Consider the following 23,371-nt stretch of genomic DNA (forward strand, 5'->3'; position numbering starts at 1 on the left):
CGGCGATTTTTGGAGATAGCACCGCGTTGTGGAGGAATACCACGGGCGCGACGCGTAACCGTCTTTCTGGGCACATCGTATAGTTTCTCAACGCCTCGGAAGGATGTAATTTGGCCGGTCTTGTAGGCTTGAACGCCTAGAATAACTCTGCCTTCTTGAAAGATGGCTTCTTGTTGTTGTGGTGCTGCCATTGGGGTGGTTGTTGGACGACGCGTCGCGTGTTGAGTTGGGTGGGCCACTAGCTTGTGCGGGCCACTAACTTGTGGATTACGTTACTGTAATGTATAATGACTAATCAAGCGAGTGAACTCCGGACGTCTTGCCTGCTATCCGCCATCAACCACACGCCTATACTCGCACCCAGCCTCACTACCCTTACCTGTGATACTCGTTCCTCACGCCGTCCACCACTCCTTCCGATCAACAGCCTCCTCGCCCAGCATGGCCGACGTCGCCGTCGAGAACCCGGCGAACCAGGTGCCTCCTCACAAGAAGCAGCTCCCGTCGTCCATACCGAACTTCGATACCCTCGAGGGCTTTGCAACTGAGGGCGCCGATGACTACTCCACATTCAAGAAGCTCCAACGGCAGCTAGAGTACGTTGTCTGTGCCACGCTGCTCCGGCCAAGGCTGACTATTGTCTAGATACATCCACCTCCAGGAGGAGTACATCAAGGATGAGCAGAGGTACGCGTCTGGCTGAGATTTGTTATACAAAATTCACCAGAGCTAACATGGATACAGGAGTCTCAAGCGGGAGCTGGTACGAGCACAAGAAGAGATCAAGCGCATTCAGAGCGTGCCACTGGTGATAGGGCAGTTCATGGAGGCTATTGACCAGAAGTAAGCTTCTTCTAGACATCAACCCGAAATTATCTAATATGGCCCAGCACCGGCATCGTACAGTCGTCGACAGGCTCAAACTATGTCGTCCGAATCCTCTCCACGCTCGACCGCGAGCTCCTCAAGCCCTCCTCCTCCGTCGCCCTCCACCGCCACTCAAACGCCCTCGTCGATATTCTCCCCCCAGAAGCCGACTCCTCGATAGCAATGCTCGGGCAGGACGAGAAGCCTGACGTGACATATGCCGACGTGGGTGGCCTGGACATGCAGAAGCAGGAAATCCGTGAAGCCGTGGAGCTCCCTCTGACGCACTTCGATCTTTACCGTCAAATCGGCATCGACCCGCCGCGCGGTGTCCTCCTCTACGGCCCCCCAGGGACGGGAAAAACCATGCTCGTCAAGGCCGTGGCAAACAGCACCACCGCCTCCTTTATCCGTGTCGTCGGCTCCGAATTCGTGCAGAAGTATCTCGGTGAGGGTCCCCGCATGGTGCGCGACGTATTCCGGATGGCGCGCGAGAACTCCCCGTCCATCATCTTCATCGACGAGATCGACGCCATTGCCACGAAGCGATTCGATGCCCAGACTGGTGCGGACAGGGAAGTCCAGCGTATCCTGCTCGAGCTGCTCAACCAAATGGACGGCTTCGACCAGACGTCCAACGTCAAGGTCATCATGGCGACCAACCGCGCTGACACGCTCGATCCCGCGCTACTCCGTCCCGGGCGATTGGACCGCAAGATCGAGTTCCCCAACCTCCGCGACCGCCGCGAGCGCCGCCTCATCTTCTCCACCATCGCTAGCAAGATGAGTCTGAGCCCCGAAGTCGACCTGGACAGCCTAATCGTGCGGAACGACCCGCTCTCCGGAGCCATCATCGCGGCTATCATGCAGGAAGCCGGGCTACGGGCCGTCAGGAAGAACAGGTACAACATCATCCAGAGCGATCTGGAGGACGCGTATGCTTCGCAAGTCAAGGGTGCCCAGGAGGCGGACAAGTTCGACTTCTATAAGTAGATAGAAGAAATACAGCGTGTGGGTGAGCGATCGATCGTTCGGTGTTGAGTTGCTGGCAGCTAGTGATACTGCTGTGTATAATTACAAGAACTGCGAATGCATCGTTTTGTTGGGATCTTGACCAGACGAATGAATGAACCGAGTCTAACATGTGAAATGTTGCAGTTTTAGGTGATGATTCTCAGTACCATGGAAGGTCGTCATGTGTGGCCCGGTCTTAACAAAAGCGCCGTCTTGAGGTGGCCCAGGAAGGGTATCGTATCAGGACCCTTCGCATGAAATATCTGCAGCGATAGCCTGTCCTGTGCCTAATTCGAATTCGCTAAATGGAGGCCAGCAGTGCTGAGTGAGTGAGTGAGTGAGTGTGCACAGACGCACTCCGAATCCTTCTCACGTGCAACAAGGCATGATGATTAAAAGTGCCATACCAATTCCCATTCTTCTCACTCTAACACAACCCCCAAACTCCCTCATCGCATAAATCTATGAGCGCCTGATCTCATCACGGAGTGTCCAAATCAATTACAACAGCCACAGACTGTATTCAATACATCTACATCCCTCAAAATCCCCATCCCCCCCCCCGGTCATCCCCCTTCTCACCTCAGCTCCCTCATGCCAACCAAAACCCAAGCAACCAAGGACCCCCAACTCTCCCAAAAAAAATAGCTTGCTTTTCCGCGGATCAAAGCAGAAACATGTAACGATATCTTACACAAGAAAAAGAAGAAGAAGAAGAAGTGGTCCCATCCAGCCACAGCCCCTCAGAAATAGACCAGGGCGATGATTACAGGGGCGGCGATAGTATCATATCCAGCTCATCGTTCTGGGAGATGAAGCAAACAAAAAGGGAAACAGGCCAAGTCTATCAAGGCGCTTGCGAGGAAAGTGAATTAAATTGAGAAAAAGTGGCGAAACAAGGGCGTGAGGAGAACTTCAGTAAGGTTCAAGTTCAGGCCAGGAGCAAAACCCCGGCGCCGTTGGTATAATGCAGACGCGCTGGACAAAACGATGGATGCGAAAAGGAAACAGGAAAACTGGCTTATGCAGGTATGAGTATTTTGTGCTCTCTTGTGTGTGAGTTGAAAAGAAATGGCGGCTTCGGTGGGCCTTTTTGTATTTAGTTCACCCTCACGACTGACTCCATGGGTGGTGGGAGGGGTAATTCCTTCTCGCTGCGTCTTCCCCTTTCTCGTTCGTCCTTTGGTGGAGTTGGTGGGCCACGCCGGGCTTCGAACCCGTCCTTTGGTGGCGTAGGCGGCCGTTCTTCTATACGTCCGTGGTTAGGATCCTTAGGCGGCGTTGGCGGTGGTTTCTGGTGTCCTGAATCTCCTCGTGCGCGGTCTCGAGGGAGAGGTTGTAGCTCTTGGATATCTCTTTCGTCCATGGGCGCATGCGGCAGCGGGCTGCTCTCAACACTCCGACCACTCCGCCCTCCAGTGCTAGCTGATTCCGCAGCTTCTTCGACAACTGGAAGAGTACTACCAAGCTCTCCGCGCTCTGCAGATGGACTCCGCACCGTGCGAATTTCTCTGTTTGGAACGTTATCTTCTGATGCACCCCTTTGTCGTGAACGCTCCGCTTGCCGCTCAGCCTTCTCCATAACCACATCAGTAGCATCTCGCTGATGCATATTTACACCGGATAGACGAGGATCGTCGACCATGTGCTCAGCCTCAATCTTCTCTCTTTCGGCCGCTTCGCGCGTTTTTGTGACACCGCTGATGAAGCGAACAAACCGGTCTCCGTATCGCTCCGGGGGGATAGCTGATATCTGTGATTCCGTATTTACGAGGCCCTTGAAGAAATGCTCCGCGCGCTTGATGAACGAGTACTTGAAGTAATTGTCAGCAGGTTGAGCTACCTCACTCATAATGGGAGATTGAGCTTACATGGGTCAGGCAGTCGATGATACCTAGATAGTAGATCTCCTCCCCAACACTGTCGTCCTCGTGCGTGGCCCTAAAACCTCCATCGTCATTATAAAAGTAGAAATTTTTCCGGCCTTCCTGCATCTCATCCGGCATCTTACTCGTCGTTTGATCCATTGGAATTGGCTTTTGGTACTTGATCATCTGCCGTAGTTCTTTCGCTTTTCGCGCGGTTTCTAATTTAGACGGCGTCCGCATCAGCATATTGGCATGAACAGGATCATCGGCCGATTCGCCTCCCGGCTGAAACACTTGCAGTGTCTTATCCCGGAGATTCTCCTCATTCCCACGTTCCAGATCATGGATGCCCACCAATAGCGAATAGTCCATGATCTTCAACTTTTGAAGAAGCTTCACATCCTTTTCCATCTGCTCGATGAATGCCTTCTTCTTCGTCGGCCCAAACTCCAAATGCAGGTTCCTCCGCAACCAGTTTAGATCTTTCAGAGTTGCCCGCGGATTGTGCTCTAGCTCATCCTCCTTAAAGTCCCTCCCAATGGTGGATCCTTTCAGATCAAATGTTCTGTGAATGTCCCTGTGTGGCGGAAATAGGTTGTTCATGACTACGAAATGGATCTTCCTGCCGTATGGGATCTTCACCCGATGAAGACCGTAAAACTGTGATAAAAGGGTGTTTGGGTTCTCCTGCACGTGGTCGTAGTAATCGCGCAGTATCTTCCGGAGGAACTTGTGTTCTGCGTGGTGGATGGTTTTGATGATGTATTTATAATCGCGAGAGAAATAGAAGAAGCTCCCACTCTTGCCTGGAGACCCGAGCTCGGATAGTATGTACTTGCTTGTTAATGACATTAGATAGTCCGCGGGGTCCAGTTGGAAGATGGACCGGAGGTGCCGGAATACCCAGGGAGCGTAGTCTTTGAACTTGAAGTCGTATTTGGCGGAAGGGGTCAGTTCGTTACCCGTGCTTCATAATGTCAGAGATAACACCCAGAAGTATCACAAATCAACTTACATATCAAACGAGAACTTGTGCTTCGCTGTGAAGTCCGCATCGGTCAGATCTCTGTCCATCTTTGCGTTCGTCCTAGAGACTGTGAATCTTATCCCAGTCAACATGTTGTAAGCCGTCACCCAGTTGACATGGTTCTGATCGACTTTTGTCCCTACAACGACCCGATCGTCATCCTCGTCCTCTTTCCTTTTCCTCTTGCTCGCCCGTTTCTGCCGTATCGCATCTGCCCACCGGGCTGCGTCTTCGTCCTGTGGCGGTTCTTCGAGGTGCATGTCGGAATGCACAGATCGTGTGTGCCGACGAGCGAGACTCAGCGAATTTCTCCGCCGAGTTGGTGTGTTAGGTGAGAAGCGTCCGGTGGCTGAGACAACGTCTTCGGTCCCACTGGGGGTTGGGAACTCCCGTGATTGGCGTGTCGAAGAAACTTTGGGGACCTCAAGAGTATGGCGATGCGTCAGACGATGCGAGTGCTGGGGTGACGGGTTGGATGTGGGGGCTCCGGGAAGACCGGTGGGAGGAAGAGGGAACGCAGGTGGAGACGAGAGCCGGTGGGCGGATCCGGGAACACGTAGATTTGATTCGTGAGAGAGCTGAACAGGGTGGCTTGTTGACGACCCGTTGCCTGGCGTTGCCATTACCTCCGGGCCCGGCTTCGTCGAAGATCGAGATATGTCATGGGTCGACTCGGAGGCGCCATCTTGACTATCAAGAGCTTCCAGCTTGACGTGGGTCGTCCCGCAGCTATCTTCAACGTCTCCGTTTTGTATGGCAGCGAACCGCCCGTCATCTCGAGCAAATTCTCCGTTGCTGCGACCACGGCCCAGAGGGGCTCTCTCGTTTTCAGTATCAGACATACGGCCCCCGCTAGAGGTACCAGAGTCCTCCTTACGGGGCAATGGCTTGTCCCACGACGACGTCGGCTGCACCGGATGGCCATTGGCCACCAAGTGCATCGCGGCGAGCCCGTTGGCCAGCTTCCCGTTGGCAATGCCAGAGTCGCCATTGGAGAGCCTCGCAGCGTCGTCTCGCACAGAGGAGGGCTGCTGTTCTTGGGGCGTCGGCGAGTTCAGGCCGTGGGCTGCGGGGGCGTCGAAGGGCGAGGGGTCGCGGCCGTCTGCCATGAAGGATGGCATCTCGAGGGAATGCAGCATGGGCTCATGGGGTTGCTGTGGACCGCAGACGCTGCCCTGGACGGGCTCGTCGATGGGGTGTCGCCAAACGGCGGCCAGGCTCGCGGGCAATTGGCAGCGCACTGGGCCAGCAGGTCGGGGCGCGCAAGCTTGACGGCGGCGCGGAAGATGGCGGAGTATGCGGCGGGGAATAGGTGCTCAGGCAAGAATGGGTCGGATGGTGTTGAGGGCGTATGAGAGACGGTATGCCCTGCACGGCGAAGTGCGAGGGTTGCTGGGCAGCATGGGCAGAAACAAAGCGGCGTCCGAGATGCCGAGCCTGGGTGCCAAGCCGAGCCAGCTCCACGACACGCTGGAAAAGCAGGGCGTGACGGTCATAGGGGCCGTGGCTGAGTGCGCAGGCTCATTTCCTTCTCGCATCCATCCTCCGCACGGCTGAGTCAACGCGGCTGTTCTCCTCCCGATCCGGCGGCCGTGAGTCGCGAGGGTGCTGACATTTCCTCCATTAACGCCGTATCCAACGCGCGCTTCAGGGGCCGATTTCACAGAGGCTTCTGGCGTAGTGCAGCCCTGCCAGCACGGTGGCGGCGGGTACAGCCCTGCCAGCGCACCCGATTCCCTGGGCCCACAGCAAAAATAGCCTCCCCTGCACCCGCTGGTGGGAGCAAGGAGACCATGCTGACTTCTGATATCTGGACTCAGCCATGTCTTGATCCCGTGAAACACTGGAAGAACTTCACGCCTGATTCTCAATTTATATGCTACAGAGGCCAGAGGCAAAGTACATGACAATCGGAGCCATTATGCACCGTGATCACCGCATGTCAGAGCCACAGTCTTTACGAGCGCTGTCAGCGCCTCCATGCAGAGTGCGCCTCCACACCAATCCTGTCCAGATTACTTCACCCTTCAGCCTTCACTTCAAGTGTATTCCGAAGTTTTGCACTGTACTCATAGACTTTGTTGTGTCACTTTTCTCTGCCATTTCGATGTCATTTTCATTACTATCCATCAAGCATGTTGCAATACGGGAACAAGAGGATGAAGGACGGCGTCTCCGGGAGCAACAGCGCGGAAGAAGTCTATATGCCTGCATACCAATTGTCGTCGTGCCAAGCTTGGTTTATCTCTAAGGCCTGGCAGGTGATATCCCAGTTCCTGTCCGCATTATGTGCCAAGCACGGTAGTTCGCCGTGTTTCCTCTTCACAATCAGCCTGCTTGGAGAATCTCGCTAAATGCCACGCCTTCTTCTATATTTCTACCTCCGTTGGACAGTTCTCGTGTGCCTGCCTTGGGGGAAATATATCAAGCACTGTTCTGAGATGCTAGTTCTGGACAACATATAGTGGATAGCGCCAAAATGCACTTACGTATACAATCGTTTAAGTGCTTGGCCATCAGTTATCTATACAGCGGAAAAACATACCTACGTACATTATCTATGGCGGCGAATATTCTAAGGCATGATATAATGGTGAGAAACCAGCTCAGTCCGTGAGATGGTTCAGCGGTAGGTACGAGAGCAATGTCCCGACCTTATTCTAATTAACGATTAAGCCTACAGATCAAAAAGTAAGACTCGAGGACTGGAAGCAGTGCGAATCGAACCCAGAGTAGCGAGAAACAAAAACCTCGGGCGGGCGCCCTACTGAAAACCCCGTGTTGTCGCAGGGGATTTTCTCAAAGCCAGCGTACTAGCCTACGCTGTAAAGACAGCGTTACTGCACCACGAGTGGGCAGCGCCGCGAAGGGCGATGGCAGCGAGGAATTACACGATATATATACACGGGTAAGAGAAGGATCTAGGCGGTGAAGGATGATAGTGTAGTCAGTCGACCAAGTTTCCCAAGGGTTTGACGTCTAATGGAACTGCACACGCTCACATTACTTAAGAAGACATGAGTTCAAAAGTATTTTCTTTTTCATATCTCGTTATTCTGTGAAGTCATTGTTCTTGAAGTCAAAGTCATCTTAGAGAACCTAGATTGGATGAATCATGACGTGAAGGTAAGGGAGTAAGAAAAGAATAGTAGAGCAGCGAGGTCCAATAAGGTGGAAAGGAAAACCACCGACACGGTCGCTATCCAATGGTAATCGATCTCAGCACGAGCCAGACGAACTGTGGATCCCAACTTCGCCAAGAAAGCGCGTTGTTTTGACATCAAAATAACAACGCGACGCAAACGAAAATCACAACAAATGAGACTGAAGCGTGATGAAGCAACCGGTTTCGATTTTTCAACGAAGCGATGCTACTTATGTTCTCTACACCAGCTCGCCAGACACACTCGCCGAGCCTCTCCTCATAAAGTCCTGTTTCCCAACCAATAATCATCATAGTATGAGCATGCAACAAACTCCCGTGAACGCCGCCCACACCATAGTACCAGTGCCCGCCTGCCTCGCAGTGATGATTGAAGACGCGGGAAATGGCAAAGAATCGCCACCACTACGCGCTACACTCTTGAGAGCAGAAGGCAGAGAGTTCCCCGAGGTTTGACCGTTAAACCAAAAGAAATGGATATCACACAAGTAGCCCCGCCCGTCCGAAGTATCCGCCGGACGCCTACCGACCGTCGCCTATGAAGGGTGGCTCGAGACCTAAGAACCTAAGAAGTGAAGAGGAATAAGATTGCCTCCCGCTCATGCTGCAGCCTTCTTGGGGGTAGCCTTCTTAGGAGTTGCCTTCTTCGCCGGTGCCTTCTTGGTGGCGGCCTTCTTTGCAGGCTTCGTGACAGCTGGGGCTTTGGTCTTGGTTACTCGGCCGGACTTGGTCTTGCTTAGGACGGTCTTGGGTTCGACGACTGCGGGTGCAGGCTTGACAGTCTTTCGTGGACGGCCAGCGTTAGCCTTGGGCTTAGCCGCAACCTTCTTCACAGCGGGAGCCTTCTTCGCAGCGACCTTCTTGGCGGCGGGCTTCTTGGCGGCAGCCTTGGTGGCGGGTGCCTTCTGTTACCTGTATTAGTCTCCAATCACGACGACGGTAGTCACGATGCCAACGTACCTTCGTCGCTGGCTTAGCAGCGACCTTCTTTGCCGCAGCGGGTTTGGCGGCAGCGGGCTTAGCTTCCTTCTTCGCCAGCTTTACGGGACCGGAGGGACCTGAGAGGAAGTTCAGTTTGGAGTCGACATTAATCAACATAACATAGTCCAGAGCAGAGGTTGATTCGACACAAGATCAATAGCAGGAATTTGATGGTTGAGAGATGAACGCGTAGAAAAGCATGTAAACAAAAGAAACGGGACGGGAAGGTACGGAATGACTAACCCTTCGGACGCGCGAAATCGCCGCTCTTCTCGCCAGACAGGATGGCGCGGTTCAGGTGGCTTGTGAACATGGCATCGGTGGTAGCACCGAGGTTGTTGTTGGCCGCAATGTACTTCTTGATGGCCTGGCGGCTGCAGAGGAATCGGGTCAGCAGATGTTTCTCAGTGACAGCAAGTGACGTGGCGCCGCGAACAGCAACATAATGAAAGACCATGGGAACTAACCTGCTTCCATTGCGTTCCTTTAGCTGAAAGAGGAGAAGAACATGTCAGTATTCAATTCAACAGCTTGGAGAGTTTGGGTGGGTGGCGTGGTGGTGGATGAAGTGACGCGACATGTTCTCGGTCGCAATCTCGAGCGGGGTGGTCGTGATGCGCCGGAAATCGTAGACTTACGTTGAGAATAGCCTCCTTGACCATATCTATGGTGTATGGTCAGTATTGAGCGGCGATTACGATGGAACAGTCACGCAGCTTGCGCGAGCGTTGCGTGGCGAGAGAATGAGCGACATACCTTGGTAGCTGCCATGGGCGGGAGCAGCGGCAGCGGCCTTCTTGGGGGCGGCGGCGGTAGACTTCTTGGGAGGCATTGTAAATAGTGGTTGGGTAGTGATTATTGCTGGGAAGGAGACGTGTACGACGGCCGAGACGGATTAGCAGATTTATGGTGGTGGAGGCGGCGAACGTTCAGAGGAGCTCTTGGGGAGGGCGCGGCGCGCGGGGGCTTCTGAGTTTAAGTAGTCGGCACATGACTTGGGCCAGCACCGGATCACCACGCACCCACGCTACCGGCTTGCCAGGGCTTGCATGCGACTCTCGATACGCGAGGGCCACCGTCAGTTGGGTGGCCGTGCACAGCTTAAAACCTCAACGCCTGCCAGATGACCGTCCGTTCCGTCTTCTTTCCTCCTCATCTCACCCAGTTCGCTCAGCTTGGGTCCTGCTGCCTACCCATCGGGCATCTAGGAATACTGAACTACCTGCGCCTCTACGACGCGTGACTCATTGCTTCCTGCGCCTCCTGTCTGCCTTGGTGCTGTGCTGTTTTGTGATCTCCCATGTCATAGATGCGTGTTGTTTTGATCTTCGTCACGTCTCTTTACAGCCGTAGTCACTCGTCTCCTTACCCACGTGTGCTGGCATTGCTTGTGCCAGCAAGACTTCGCCTTCGATGTGTCACTTGCCTAAGTAATGGCATGCAGCCTTCAACACATCTAAGCTCTTTCAGTTGGGAGTTGCATGCTTCGTGAAGTTTCTCGGTCGCATCGTTGTCTCGGTCTCGGGTCATCTCGTGTCTCGCTTCGACTAGAGATCTGTCGTACTCGCAGCACGTTGGTAGATGTTTGAATTAATGTAGCCGTCTTGGTTACGCCCTGTTAATCGTGCATTATTCATCGAGTTATCTGTGGATTTGTACAGTTATATTCATTCTGTACCGAACAACTTCTCTTTTTAGTAGTTATGCCCCTATCGGCGATAACTGCCACACCAACAGTGCAACATATGCAGAGCGAATGTGTTGACATTCGCCCCAGCCAGCCCTACCTAGAGCTTGCGTATATTAACTTGGTGTCCGACAAATGCCATAGCTCGTTGCCTAGAGCTTGCAGGCAAAGCACCAAACCTTGACTCCCTCCCAATGCTTTCCGGGATCGCTATGCATGCTGAAAGAGAAAGACATCTCCGTGGAGCGTCCAAAACGCCTGCTCAATGCATCCAAAATATCAAAGCATTCCTCACTAATCCTTAACTCCACTCCTGAGCCAACCAAAATCACCTAAAAAGGTGAACCCGCAGACGGAGCTGGCGCCTGTGATGAGGAAGGCGTCGCGGCAATTGGAGATGCGAATGCCGTCGAACTGTCAAACGCATCACTCTGCCTACTCGCCGTGCCATTGAGCTGAGGACAAAGTCTAGGGCTTTCGCGTTAGTAAACACACTTCCTAATGACAAGCGTCGAACAAGAATTCTGACAAGGGAGGAATGAAAGCATACTTTTTGTTCGTCTTGATGTGCCCGACCATTCCGCAATTAGCACATTTTCGTTGAGTCCCTGCGTTTTTCGGGGCAGCAGCTGACGGAGATCCCGGTGTAGCAGCATTGGATACAGCCACCGCACTCATATTCTTAGCCTTCTCCCGACCTTGTCGCCGCTCAACATTGCGCTCCAGTCTAGCGAGTTCTGAGAGGAGACTAGGTAGAGGTTAGTAGTGATTTGCGAGCATTGTAGTAAATCACATACGTCATCTTTTTAATATTGTCCTCCTCCGGATTACCGGACGGCCTCAATTGTTCAATGTTCCTAGAGAGTCTGTCAGTGAAGGCCAATCGACAGCAAAAAACGAAAACGTACTTCAGTGTGTCATCAAGCTGTTGTTGGTGTCTCCGATTGCGATACAATGAAATGACCTTGGGATCCCGAACGATGATAGTCTCATCATCACTCTCGCCATCCTCATTCCTGATCTTGCGAGTGATCCTCAGAACCTTGTTTTTGATCGACTGACTGTTGTTGCTCATCCTGCTGATGTGACTCTCATCATCCCGAAGGAATGCCGCGGGCGTCCCATACTCAGATCTGGGAGTCATCCCGCGACCAAGAGGTTGCTGTGTTTCAACATGATCGATGTCCATCTCGGTATCGGAATGTTCTAAGGTCGACGACAGGCTCTCTTGTTGTTTGGTCCAGATACGCTTGATGGCGTTATCGTACGAATTCTGCTGCCTGGCAACATTGTAGCTGTGCCCGCCAAGTTCTTTGATCTTCTTAGCATCCAGTTTATCTTCGAGACTCTCTCCCACATCCTTGAAGCCGCCTTTCATCGAGGTTCTAATAAAGCTGAACGCTTCACCCCGACCGGTTGGATCACCTTCGCCGTGTAGCTCCACCATAGACTTACCCTGACACGCGCTTAGGAAGTTCTTCGTGATCTGCCATGGAACCAGTTTCGCCACGATACTATCATTTGTGTTATCTCCTTCCTTCACGTCCATCAACTCAGCCGTGTTTTCGCCCGCGTCGGCAAGGTATCTAGCACCGACTTGCATAGCGTCCATTAGACAGATTTCTTCCGGCTTGATCATTGCCCGGAATTGCTCTTCCGTCGTGATAGACTCGTTGAGTTTTGGCTCCCATGACTTTGTATTCGTGTTGTACTGCATAATGTCCCTCAGTCTGGAGCGGTTGGAGGCGATGTCTGTGCCAGGGAGATGATCTCTGATCATTTCATTACTAGCGTATGGGCCTCGGACATTGCGGTGCTTGTTTTTCGTGTACATACGAAGCCCGAGCGCCTTCAATCGCTTCTTGTTTATCTCAGTGACCTTTCGTGCATGGGTTCCCGGAATCTCGACCGAAGGCAATTGCTGACCAACGACATGCAAGTTCTCCATGTTCCTGAGATACCATCTTGAGCCTTCTACGCCAGTTTGGCTTCTGCAAACCAAGAAATCGGTGGACTTAGGGTCGTGCCGGAAAATAGGTGCACGATACAACGAATTATGAAGAGCAGGTACTTCCTGGCCTGGGTCGACATAGCCAAAGACTGAAAAGGGACTCTGGTCTTGGGGAAGGAGCACCGCGGTCTCGCCTATGTCGTGCTTCGGGCGGGCGTTGTCCTCTTCATCCTTTCGTCGATAGTAATGAACATATTTATTGCCCATTGCGAGATTGGATAGCATCATAGGATACTCTTCCGAATACTCACAAAGGAGCATGGTCGAGTTGTCTCCCAAAGTCAAGTCTTCTGCTCGCTCGTAGATAGCCTGCGGCTTTAGATTCTTGAAGCGCTTTCGCTTCAAGGTCTTGTTTGGGGTGAAGTTGGCTCGTTCTCCTGGCTTGCAATGGAATGCTGGCCGATGGAAGGCGCGAAGTTCCCTGTCAGACAGAGTGATCTGGTAGAATGGATATTGCAACCTTAAAGCAGGCATTCCGTGCTCTACAGCCAAAGTCCCTATTGTACTTCGGACCTTGTGTTGATGATTCTCTTTCAACGCATCATAGGCATCGTCGTTGGAGATATTGAAGCGTTGCTTCATTGGGTTGACGTGCTTCCCTCTGACATCGCGTCTGGATGTAGGGGCTAGTGTCCGAAGCTTCTTAGCCTCTACAGCTGGCTGTTGCTCGTCTATGAGTAGTTGAGGATCGTTCAGATCTAGAACAGTCTTTCTTGCAATCTTAGCAGTCGCCGCCTCGGGGTCATCGAACGAAGGAAAGCTCCTATCGTAGATAGGGACGTGTTGCGGTAGGCCTCCATGATCACCAGTCCGTCGCTTCTGTATGAAAGTATTAGCATTGAAATTGGCAGGTCTTGATACTGTCTTACCTTTACTAATGGTGCGATCATCCCTTTGATCCACTCGTTGTCAGGTGAAAAATCATCGACCCGAAACGCTTCTGCCTCTCCGTTGCTTGACAAAGTGTCTGGACTTGGAATTTCCAAGTCTTGGCAGATGACCCTCAGATCTTTCCAGGAAACGCCTGCGACCATCTCGTCCTCGTCTATATCATCAGAATTGTCTAGGTCGATCTCATCGCCACTATCAGCCACCTCATGCTTCCCGTCGGTAATGACAACTATGCCTCGCTCATCTGCATCGCCATTTGGAACCGACTTCCGCGTCGTGAGGTTATCCGGAAGCCTGAAACTCCGCTCCTGGTCCTGCTGAATCTCGAGATTCACCTTGGATGGCTGTATAGGCTTCGGCGGCTTCAGAGGTGTTTTGGCAAGGAAGAAAGCGCGTTTGTGTGGTATAATTCTGGCAAACCGCAAGGGAACCCCCTCCTCGAAGTCAGGCCACATCTGTTCGAAAAGGTCTGGATCGGTAGCGTCGGCAGTTGGTAAGTCTGCTGCGCCCGAATGGTCTCGCCGAGACATATCGAACAGGCGACGCTGTTCCCGCGTTTGCTCATCCTCTTCTTCTTCCTCCTCCTCGTCATCATCCGCTGTACCGTAATCAACATCCCGGAAGGTCGGCTGGTCAGCGTTTCCCGCATTCGACGTTGTGCCAGTACCGGCGTTCGCGGCAGATTGTGTATCGACCGAGATGTTGGACTTGAAGAGGGTCGCATTTTGAGGGTTGTCGTCGAGGAGTGTTGAGGGCTCATCGTCGCCAAACAGATCGCCAAAATCGGCGCCTTCATTGTCCTCTACCGGGTCTGAGAACAGGCCGGCGAGGCCGTCCTCGTCATCGCCGTTGATGCGATTGCCGTTGGTCTCGTCTTCGTCCTCAGCAAGGTCGTCGTCCGCGATATCCTCGTAGTCCACAGCATCCGCTGCCTTCTCGCCTGTTTCTAGGTCCCGCGCCAGGAATCCAAGGGCATCCTCTTGGGTCTCGTCTGCGAGAAGCTTCCGGATCTCTTCGTCGTCCTTCTCCGCCTGGAGATCCTCTTCACCGACGGCGTGTGGCATGCTTGCCGTGATTGCAATATACTCCGGAGGTTGGACCCCGCCACTAGGTTGGAAGTGGGAGCGTGTCCAGGCAGCGCAGCGCAGGCCTCGACAGAGGACGGCGCAGGATATAGGGTGAAGCTGTCGCCAGCGCAAGTGAGGTGGGCCAGCGAGAGTGGAAATTCCAGGAAGCCGGTCGGTAGAAGGAGTTGGGAGGCGTAGTTTGGGTAGTGGTTTGGGTGCGGTTATCGAGCAGACCGCGGTGCGCGGAGATGATGTCGTGGGTTGATGGCAAATGGCCAAGACCGGGGGTTAGCGGCGAACAAGAAGGCACGTGATCGCGAGCTTTATGTCATCCACTATTTTCGCAGAGCAGCAAGGGACATGCTTGTAGTTAGACTTGTGTATTCTTTGACACCTGGTTGGAGCCTGGAATTTTGCATTCCTTTGTGACTCTCAGTCTATACCATTGCATTCCTTGCGTCCCTCGTTCACCTTTTCAGGTATCCCAAAAGATATCAGATGAGCTAGCCAGCAGCCCCTGCAAGTATTGAAGTTCCTCACGGCTTTCAGAGAGTTTTGACTCTTATCTATCTTGCAGCTTTCGGCCTCATTCCACTTCTTTGCCGCAAGCTACCAACTGCAGACCCAGCAGACGCTTCAGCAACGGAGTAAGGCACCATCTTTGTGTGCTTGCCCGAGCGGTGGTTTTCAAGTCAACCTACTTTAGGCAGCATTCATTCCAAGTGGGAGACTCCATTTCCTTCGGCAGCCCCATCGGCAGTCTCATCGATAGTCTCATCGTCGTCCTTCGGTCCGAACGTGAAGTCGCCGAAATACACGCATATCGCCTTCATCTAAGGTTAGCAATCTAATTGCAAGTCCCCTGAGATATCCCACGTACCTTACTAGCTCCTTTGAGGCAGTAATGCGCAACTTCGAGCTTCTTACCTTCCGTGGTATATTTAACTAGCTGATTCAGATTCGAAGTTCTGGGGAGATAGAGCACAATGTCTTTCGTGACCTTTGCGAACGCAGTGTATATAGTGTCGAGGTTGTAAGGCTCCATAGTCTTGAGATTGAAGACATTGTCTTCTCGGTATCCTGGGCCTGTGATGACTTAGCACATCATCCATCATATCGAAAAAGGATTTTCGCTCACCTCCCCAAGGCGGACTCGCATAGATGATGGCGTCTTTGGTACGAGCCAGATGTGTCCTGAGGACCTCAAAGCAGTCTCCCTCATACCACCAGATCTTCTTCTCGACTCCGTAGATCTCTGCGTTGTGTTTTGCGCATTTGAGTACGGCTGGATCTTTCTCGATGGCAAATACCTGCTCCCATCTGCCAGACAGGGCGAAGGCAATGGCATTTCCACCAGCGCCTGCGAAGGCGTCTATGATGATCTTCTTCTCTTTTGGCGCTCCATCTGATACATGTTCTGATATGGCACTTATGAAATGAGCTTGAGATAGAGCGAGGAATATAAAGGTCATACTTAGCCACCGGTTCGGGCGTGATGCCAAACCAAGCATCGTTAGTCATCCAAATGCCTCTAGAATACTCCGAGAAGATGGTGTCCCTCTGAGCCCAGTACCTAAGTCCGTGTTAGCAGTTCCTTGTATGTGGAGACGAGTAACGAACTTTTGAACTTCTGCTGGGACATCGTCGCCGTACTGGTAATGAAAAATGCCCTCGTCCGCGGGAGGATCAGTCATGGGCGCCATAGAAACCTGCTCGTGAAAACCCTTGAAGATTGTTGCTACGCCACCCTCATCGATTGATAATTTGGTTTTTGCCCTGCGTTGCCTCTCTCTGTATAGTCGTGTCTGCTTTTGCCTACGGGTCGGCGGGCGCATGAGGTTTCAGTTGGAGTAGTGGCTGCCGGAAATGAGGTGCTGTTAAAATGCAGGTGGTCTAACTTCATTCACGGCCGTGTCTGAGGCTGTTCATGTGAATTGTTTGCAAGAGAAAAGCACTGACAAACGTGCAAATCTGCGTCTTTGCCTCACTTAGGAGCTCTCAAGCATGACTGGAGACACCAATATTCCTTGCACGCTCTGAGTTGTTTCTTCTCAGTCTTCCAAACGCGGGATTCGGAGAGACAGATCAGCGGCATCAGCCACAGAAGCTATGGCCACAACAACAGACGACGACGAGCAGATCCCAACACCTGGCATCGAAGTTCCATTACTCGCACCCCCCTCGATCTTTGGTACCATGTTCGGAGCACTCAATAGGTTCATCGCCCGCCTCGACGACGGCCCACGCGAGCAAGGCTCAAGCATACACGGCACGTTCGGGTTCCAGGTCCTGCGCAACACCAACGCTGAGATACCCCTGGAGCCTTGGTTTGACTTCATTATCGGCATCAATGGGAGAACTATTGTAAGAAACACAAAGTCAATAGAATACTATCGCATATCTAAGTCTTGTTCATCAGGATAATCCCGATCCGAATCTCTTTGCTGCAGAGGTCCACAACTGCGCTGGTTCAGCCATAAGCTTAGGACTGTTCAGTGCCAAGGTAAGCATGGAAGTTCGTCTAGTCCCATTACATCCTAATGTATGTGATGCAGGGCCAGAAAATCAGAGAGGTCTTCTTCCAGGTGCCAGCAGAGAAGCCATCGCTGGGATTATCACTACAATGGACACCTCTGTCAGCGACTGAAGATGTTTGGCACATTCTTGATGTTATCCCCAATTCTCCAGCAGATACTGCTGGTCTACTTCCGTATGGTGACTATGTCATCGGTAGTCCTGAAGGCTTAGTTCGTGGTGAATCTGGACTAGGCGAGTTAGTTGAAGATGTAGGTTCTTGATCTGCATTCCTGGTCTCCCTTCGAAAGTGCTATTTTCTCAGTTTTTTTACCACGAGTTCAAAAACTTCAAGAAGCAGGAGGCACGTCGATATACGGGCTTCTTGTTGATGTCGCCTTTCGGCCATATCTAAAAGAACTTTCTAACCCACAACAGTACATGAATCGCCCGCTCCGCCTGTTCGTATACAACCACGAATACAATGTCACGAGACCAGTTACCATCACCCCCACACGTACTTGGGGTGGTGAGGGAGCCCTTGGCTGTGTACTAGGCTTCGGCGCTCTCCATCGCATCCCAGCACCGCTAGAAGAGCCTCCACATGGGCCCGGCGAAACCCTCTTCTCCACTGACTCCGCTTTCGACGAGCAACGGCCTACATCTTCCGCATCGCACGCAGCACCTAATGCCGCACCCCTCGCGCCACCAACGGCAGACTTCCTTGTTCCAGCTAATATGCAATTCCAATCCAAATCCCCTCCTCTCGCGCCATCTCCAAGTGCAAAACCGAAGAAAGGTCGGGCGCACCATGCATTTGCGTCGCCGAGCGCAGGCCTGGACGACTATTTCAAAGAGGGGGAGGAGAAGAGCAAAGAGCAAGATTATGCACCATTGGCGAGAGCTGGATCTGTGCCTCCACCTCCAAAGATCGGTGGGCCACCAAGGGCTGGAGGTCCTCCGAAGGCAGCGACGCCTGTGCAAAAAGAAGACGAACCCGGGGCGGAGTAATGGGCAGAGCTGCAACGCTGGTGTCTGTGAAGTATGTGGGCTTGGGGGACGAAGGGAATTCTGAGGTTTGTCGTTGCGCGCAAGCTTCGCGAGGATCATGATGTCTGGATTTGATCAGCTTGTCACTTCGCCTGGAATCCACAGAAAAGTAGACTGACCGTCTTTTCCTCGATGCCATAATCCGTGAGATTCTCTTTGAATTTGCTCCGCCGTCGGTCAGCTGTCTCTGCGCTCGAGTCTAGCAGTGGCAGGCGTAGTCAGAATCAATCACGGAGATCGTTACAGATATAACGATGTACCTTTAGAGAGCCTTGCTTTCGCCGGAAAAGTGATACCGTCGTCAAACAACTCATCGATCCTCATGTGCGTCGAACCCTCGCCCTTAGCCTTCCACAGCAGCTCGAGTCTTGGTGCTGGTTCTGTCGTGACACAAACAACCTGTGGCCCCTTCTCGCTGTTTCGGATTCTCTGGAAAGGCCAGCACATGGTCCGAAGAGTGAGATGATGCGCGAAGACGTTCCTGGTGTGCTGTATCTGCTTTCGTAACAATCGTATATCTGACAGTGAACTAGTCGTCAATTATGCTTGCATAGAGGAATGCGGTAGTATATGCACAAGCGTGAGTATATATGCTTGCTCGAATGTAAACAGCATAGTCCATGTGAGTCGAATTGGCTTGCTTTGTGCCCAGCTTGCGACTGCCTCTGGAGGTCGTGTTTTGTTTCAATCTCACGCTTTCTGGAAGGCACAGTGGCAGATCGGAGAGGTTCTTGTTAAGTCAGATTGCTTTCACAAAATAGTCTTCAGCTTTCGCAGATCATTCGATTGTTCACTTGTATATCTAATGTCTCGAAGTCCGATACAACGGTTGGTGTACCTTTACAATACCTGCGCCGCCTCAAGGGACATGATATCGCATTCAATCTCGCCAAAGCCTCCCATAGCAGCCCCAGAGCTTGTAAGGACCAGATATAATGCCAAATTCAACAACCAGATCTTAAGCGCAAAGTAAATAGCATCTTGTTCATTTTCCCGGGAACGCACGAGAGAACCCCTGGATTCTGCTACCATAATATGCAAGAATGTACTTAGAGACCAAGTTTACGGTGTCAAGAACAGCACATCTCGATCAAATCTCAAAATTCATGGAAGCGCCCCTTGAAAGTCACACCGAAGTTGAATCAAACCGTCAAATTTAACGGCTTGGTTTACGATGTGAAAAAAACGAATTGAAAAGCACAGCAAACTAAACGACCAGATTCACAATGCTCGAAACCCGACATCATATCGGAATACTTGTGAACCTATCTAAGCGGCTCATGCAATGCCAGACACGAGTACACAGACTACGGTACTCCAGACACAGAAATCTATTTTTCTTGCCTATCAAACAAAGTATCCCACACTCCAAGCCCCTTCATAAGCGAGTTCACTGGTCTACCGCTGTCTTACATGCTTCGATATACCTTTAGAAACTCAAACAGGATGAGAAGTCACCCTTTGGAAAAGCAAGAAACGCGTGTTGGGGTATCTCAAGACGGTATCGTGTACAGCTGTTACAAAGGGTATGGGGTGATAGCTTCAGATCCAGCCGGCTGTTACTCAAATAGGATGGTGCATTTAGATTACCAAAAGTAAGTCACGGTCTACATACAGTCATAGAAGAGTTTAGACAGGCTCATGACGGATTGGTATTCATATTGTGATACTTTGATATTGCCTGGATTAGTCTTTCCCATGTGCTTTAGCACGACTACCCGGTGGCCCTCTAGGGACGTATGAGCAGTATCAGAACGAAAAGAAGTAGAAAGAGGCATGAAGGGTACGACATGTACGCTTTTCGTACGCCCAGAAGCTAGAAGTTCCACCTTTATGACCCCATTTCCACCGGTCAGTCCTCAAACTGTACGCCAAGCTTCGCCATAGCTGCACGACTCTTGGGGTATTCTTGTAAGTTGGCAAGACCGTTTGGAAGGTATTCCCCTATACCGTCCGCCTTCATGATCACTGCGAGAGAAGGGAAATTCTCCTTCAGCCAGGCGACTTGTTCAATCCAGGTTTCGAATGCTACGTGTTCGTGTGTATGTTCGTGCTTACAATCCTCTAGATCAATGTAGACCTGACGGAACGAAACACAACGAAGGGATTTCGGCATGAGATTGAAGATCTTCGGTATGGTCTCACATCTGATAGCGAAGTCATTCAAGCTGAAGCTCTCGAGGTGGTGTAGCGACACTAGGGAACGGAAAAGCCAGCTCATCCAGCCGTGATCCAGGTCGTTGCTCAGTCCTCCAGCACCATTTGGTTTAAATGGTTCCATTCTTTCCCCAGTAAGTGCGAGACGTGTGAGATTTGGACACATATTGATCGCATCTGCCCAGTACTTCACCATTCCAATGCTGCCAGTATGTCCGTCCCACGTCTCGGTACCATAAGTACCTCGAGCTCCACCAATGGTGAGTGAGAGCTCTGTGACAGCCATAGTCCCCAAGCGGTGGACCGGGTTCTGCGATAACTTATGGCTTTTGCACATGATAAAAAGAAGGCGATTTACGGTCCTGAATCGTGAGAGATTGGTTAGATTCGCCGCTGCCATATCGAGTGATTTGACGTGCAAGGGCATAGAGCGTAGTACTACGCCACTGATCCAAGCAAGATTGACGTCGAAGTCATAGATATAGTCCGGGGTGACGGCCGCAACGTCGTCCTTCCAACGCCTGACAAAGCTATTGGTAGATGTTGGAGGGGGAAAGTCTTCGGGAAGACATATGCCACACCCTACGTGTTCCAGCTTTGGCAGCATCGGAAAGATCGCCTTGCAAGAAGAGTAGGCGAAAGCGACCAGGCCGAACCAGCGCGTGCTGGTGGTAAAAGGCTCCACCATACAGGCGTGATACTGCTCGCAAAAATCCTGCTGCTCATCTGTCAAGTCCTCCACCTTTCTGACCTTAAGCTGATTGCAGAGCTTGATCTTTGTGTTGTCCTCTAAATTATCCGCCTCTTGTTCGTAACGGAACTCCCATTGGATAGCGGGTGGTACCTGCAGCTATATAATTAGTACTTGTTTTGGCGAGCATGGTGGTCAGAGTGGCTTAACGTGCCTGCACTTGTACGCGTTTGATATACTTAGATATCTTCGCACCCAGAGGATCAAGCAATAGGCGTTCAAGTTGGGAAGACATTCCGGTTATCAGGATATTCAAGGTCATATCTTGGAATAGGAACTCCGGAACCCATTGGCGAAAGCATGAATGGGCTAGATTGGCATTCTTGAGGTCTTCCTTAGAGCTAAGCCGTGTGAAATGACGGTAGGTTTTCTCAGTTGTGCAGATGTGCCAAGAGGGCGCCAGATGCCCAACAATTAGTCTTAAAAGCTCGACAGGAAGGGTGGTGATTGAAGGCCTGTCCGAGGCCAGTGGCTGGCGAGTTCTCATTTGTAGCTCCATCACCAGTCGCTCGAGGTTAGTAGCTCTGATGTGAAGCTGGAGATGAATGGTGGTAGTCGAGGGGTGCTACTGTGTGACTGTCTTCCGCTTAGCAGACGGTAGGTTACAAAAGCGCGGTAGAGGACGCGTCAAAGGGACTTCCACGACGCGTTGACTACGGTCGATGATCCTCGTCGTTCTAGATCAGGCCGTGGACGAGGTGCAGTTGGAGGGAGCAAGGGTGGAGGAGGGGCGGTTTAGTCCTCGGTGAAGACGTCCAGTGCATCGCCGCGAATTGCCGAGTGCTCGAGTGCTGGAGAAAGCGGCCTCAGGTTTGGAGCTGCACCTCACGCACCATGTCTCCGTCTCTCGCCCCCAGATCTGCTTTCCGCGCCCACATATTGCTCAGGCAGCTGCAGCGGCATGCCTACTCCACGCCAGCCGCCTCGCCGGTGATCAACGTCACCAATGTCCCCGCTCCCCACTGCGGGAGCATCCGCATCCTCTCTCTGAACCGCCCAGCAGCCCGCAATGCCATCTCAAGGCAATTGCTCGCCGAGTTGAACCACCACATCACCAGCATCCACGATGAAGGCGGCTCGGGGTCTACAAGAGCCCTGATCCTCGCCAGCGAAGTCGACTCGAGCTTCTGCGCCGGCGCCGACTTGAAAGAGCGGGCAGGCTTCACTGCAGAAGAGTGCGCCCATCTTCCCACTCCAACCTCCGAACTACCACTTACCCTCTCTCTAGCACCAAAACCTTCCTCACTTCCCTCCGCGGCACCCTCGCCTCCATCGCCGCCCTGCCCATCCCCACCATCTCCGCCCTCGCCGCGCCCGCTTTCGGCGGCGGCCTCGAGCTCGCCCTAACCACCCACCTCCGCATCTTCGGCTCCACCACTATCGTAGCCCTCCCTGAGACCCGCCTCGGCATCATCCCCGGCGCTGGCGGGACCTACCGCCTCCCCGCCGTCATTGGTCTCTCTCGCGCCCGTGACATGATCCTCACCGGCCGGCGGGTTGCAGCAAGCGAGGCGTACTTCCTCGGACTGTGTGACCGGCTGGTGGAGGTGCAAGCAGAGGAGGCGGGCGAGGCGGGGGTGGCGCGGAAGCGGGTGCTGGAGGAGGCAGTCAAGCTGGCGAGGGAGATCTGTGAGGGAGGGCCGATTGCTATAAATGCGGCGCTGCGGGCGGTGGAGGGGTGTGCTGGGGGCGAGGCGGCGGAGAATGAGATGTATGAGGTCGTTGTGAAGACGAAAGATAGGGACGAGGCGCTGGTTGCGTTTCGGGAGAAGCGGAAGCCGATGTTTAAGGGCCATTAGAAGTACTGAGGTCATGTATATATTCGGCATAGAGTATGAAGTTAAAAGCAAGCTTTCAAAGAGACTGGTCATGCATTGAAGTATGCGATTGGACGTTCATATTGATCGTCTCTGATGATGATATCACAGGGAGCGTCTACTGGAACATAGAGAAATATCTTGGTAGTCAAACCGTTCAGTCAATCCTTCCCTCAGACCTTCGCACAACGTATCGAAGCACTCCAAGCAGTTATGAACAAGTCAACACGTTTCTTTGAGGAAGACCTTCAACTGTAGCCTGCCTGTATTTGTTACGCTCCTTTTCCTTCATATGATCCATGATTGATACTCATAGAGCGCACTGGATCCCCTACTGGACCTTGGAACTATTGATGGCAGTCGCCGATACTCGGAGTTCCTTCTACTGTCGAGACGTCCAGTAGGGCTCAGGTTCCCACGGTACCCATTACTCACTCCCTATATCTTCCCGCCCGCCACCTCTCCTCTTCCTTTCTCCTTCATGGGCGTCGTAAGTCACCACCACC

At 52.4% G+C, this 23,371-nt stretch overlaps 8 protein-coding genes across 8 annotated transcripts; 3 read left to right on the forward strand and 5 right to left on the reverse strand.

Moving 5' to 3' along the window:
• The first annotated feature begins 345 nt into the window (after nucleotides 1-345).
• On the forward strand, nucleotides 346-1,891 carry BDZ99DRAFT_436016 (26S protease regulatory subunit 6B). The gene is made up of 4 exons (XM_033717516.1): nucleotides 346-596; nucleotides 646-687; nucleotides 745-843; nucleotides 891-1,891. Exons 1-4 carry the CDS (start codon nucleotides 442-444, stop codon nucleotides 1,858-1,860), a joined length of 1,266 nt encoding a protein of 421 aa, XP_033580619.1. The 5' UTR covers nucleotides 346-441; the 3' UTR covers nucleotides 1,861-1,891.
• Nucleotides 1,892-2,980: 1,089 nt separating this feature from the next.
• Nucleotides 2,981-5,885, reverse strand: BDZ99DRAFT_381041 (SAICAR synthase-like protein; the record flags this gene model as incomplete). Its single annotated transcript, XM_033715217.1, has 3 exons — nucleotides 2,981-3,694; nucleotides 3,753-4,716; nucleotides 4,765-5,885. 3 exons carry the CDS (start codon nucleotides 5,883-5,885, stop codon nucleotides 2,981-2,983), a joined length of 2,799 nt encoding a protein of 932 aa, XP_033580620.1.
• Nucleotides 5,886-8,538: 2,653 nt separating this feature from the next.
• On the reverse strand, nucleotides 8,539-9,752 carry BDZ99DRAFT_485829 (uncharacterized protein; the record flags this gene model as incomplete). Its single annotated transcript, XM_033722734.1, has 6 exons — nucleotides 8,539-8,844; nucleotides 8,900-8,997; nucleotides 9,164-9,294; nucleotides 9,388-9,410; nucleotides 9,559-9,584; nucleotides 9,677-9,752. 6 exons carry the CDS (start codon nucleotides 9,750-9,752, stop codon nucleotides 8,539-8,541), a joined length of 660 nt encoding a protein of 219 aa, XP_033580621.1.
• Nucleotides 9,753-10,863: 1,111 nt separating this feature from the next.
• BDZ99DRAFT_553437 (uncharacterized protein) lies at nucleotides 10,864-14,573 on the reverse strand (the record flags this gene model as incomplete). The annotated part of the gene is made up of 5 exons (XM_033727095.1): nucleotides 10,864-11,075; nucleotides 11,158-11,355; nucleotides 11,405-11,464; nucleotides 11,516-13,437; nucleotides 13,494-14,573. The coding sequence occupies 5 exons, from the start codon at nucleotides 14,571-14,573 to the stop codon at nucleotides 10,940-10,942; spliced, it is 3,396 nt and encodes a 1,131-aa protein (XP_033580622.1). The 3' UTR covers nucleotides 10,864-10,939.
• A 716-nt stretch (nucleotides 14,574-15,289) lies between these two features.
• On the reverse strand, nucleotides 15,290-16,391 carry BDZ99DRAFT_436025 (putative RNA methylase family protein; the record flags this gene model as incomplete). Its single annotated transcript, XM_033717517.1, has 5 exons — nucleotides 16,197-16,391; nucleotides 16,051-16,149; nucleotides 15,715-16,004; nucleotides 15,457-15,662; nucleotides 15,290-15,403 (listed from the first exon to the last, which is right to left on the reverse strand). Exons 1-5 carry the CDS (start codon nucleotides 16,277-16,279, stop codon nucleotides 15,290-15,292), a joined length of 792 nt encoding a protein of 263 aa, XP_033580623.1. The 5' UTR covers nucleotides 16,280-16,391.
• A 381-nt stretch (nucleotides 16,392-16,772) lies between these two features.
• On the forward strand, nucleotides 16,773-18,101 carry BDZ99DRAFT_485831 (uncharacterized protein; the record flags this gene model as incomplete). The annotated part of the gene is made up of 4 exons (XM_033722735.1): nucleotides 16,773-16,940; nucleotides 16,996-17,079; nucleotides 17,132-17,362; nucleotides 17,529-18,101. The coding sequence occupies 4 exons, from the start codon at nucleotides 16,773-16,775 to the stop codon at nucleotides 18,099-18,101; spliced, it is 1,056 nt and encodes a 351-aa protein (XP_033580624.1).
• A 1,614-nt stretch (nucleotides 18,102-19,715) lies between these two features.
• BDZ99DRAFT_495312 (uncharacterized protein) lies at nucleotides 19,716-21,615 on the reverse strand. Its single transcript, XM_033723366.1, has 2 exons — nucleotides 21,203-21,615; nucleotides 19,716-21,141 (listed from the first exon to the last, which is right to left on the reverse strand). Exons 1-2 carry the CDS (start codon nucleotides 21,545-21,547, stop codon nucleotides 19,993-19,995), a joined length of 1,494 nt encoding a protein of 497 aa, XP_033580625.1. The 5' UTR covers nucleotides 21,548-21,615; the 3' UTR covers nucleotides 19,716-19,992.
• A 266-nt stretch (nucleotides 21,616-21,881) lies between these two features.
• Nucleotides 21,882-23,291, forward strand: BDZ99DRAFT_459442 (mitochondrial methylglutaconyl-CoA hydratase-like protein; the record flags this gene model as incomplete). Its single annotated transcript, XM_033719165.1, has 2 exons — nucleotides 21,882-22,223; nucleotides 22,277-23,291. Coding segments are annotated over 2 exons (913 nt in total), but the record flags the coding sequence as incomplete, so codon positions are not given.
• Nucleotides 23,292-23,371: the final 80 nt, after the last annotated feature.

The sequence above is a fragment of the Mytilinidion resinicola genome, assembly GCF_010093595.1.
Source record: "Mytilinidion resinicola strain CBS 304.34 unplaced genomic scaffold BDZ99scaffold_4, whole genome shotgun sequence".
Taxonomy (NCBI): Eukaryota; Fungi; Ascomycota; class Dothideomycetes; order Mytilinidiales; family Mytilinidiaceae; genus Mytilinidion; species Mytilinidion resinicola.

Coding starts and splice junctions, on each gene's coding strand:
- BDZ99DRAFT_495312 (XM_033723366.1), bottom strand. CDS start 21,547: ATGGAGCTACAAATGAGAACTCGCCAGCCACTGGCCTCGGACAGGCCT. Junction 21,142..21,202: donor TCAAACGCGTACAAGTGCAG/GCACGTTAAGCC, acceptor ATATAGCTGCAG/GTACCACCCGCTATCCAATG.
- BDZ99DRAFT_436016 (XM_033717516.1), top strand. CDS start 442: ATGGCCGACGTCGCCGTCGAGAACCCGGCGAACCAGGTGCCTCCTCAC. Junction 597..645: donor AAGCTCCAACGGCAGCTAGA/GTACGTTGTCTG, acceptor ACTATTGTCTAG/ATACATCCACCTCCAGGAGG. Junction 844..890: donor ATGGAGGCTATTGACCAGAA/GTAAGCTTCTTC, acceptor AATATGGCCCAG/CACCGGCATCGTACAGTCGT.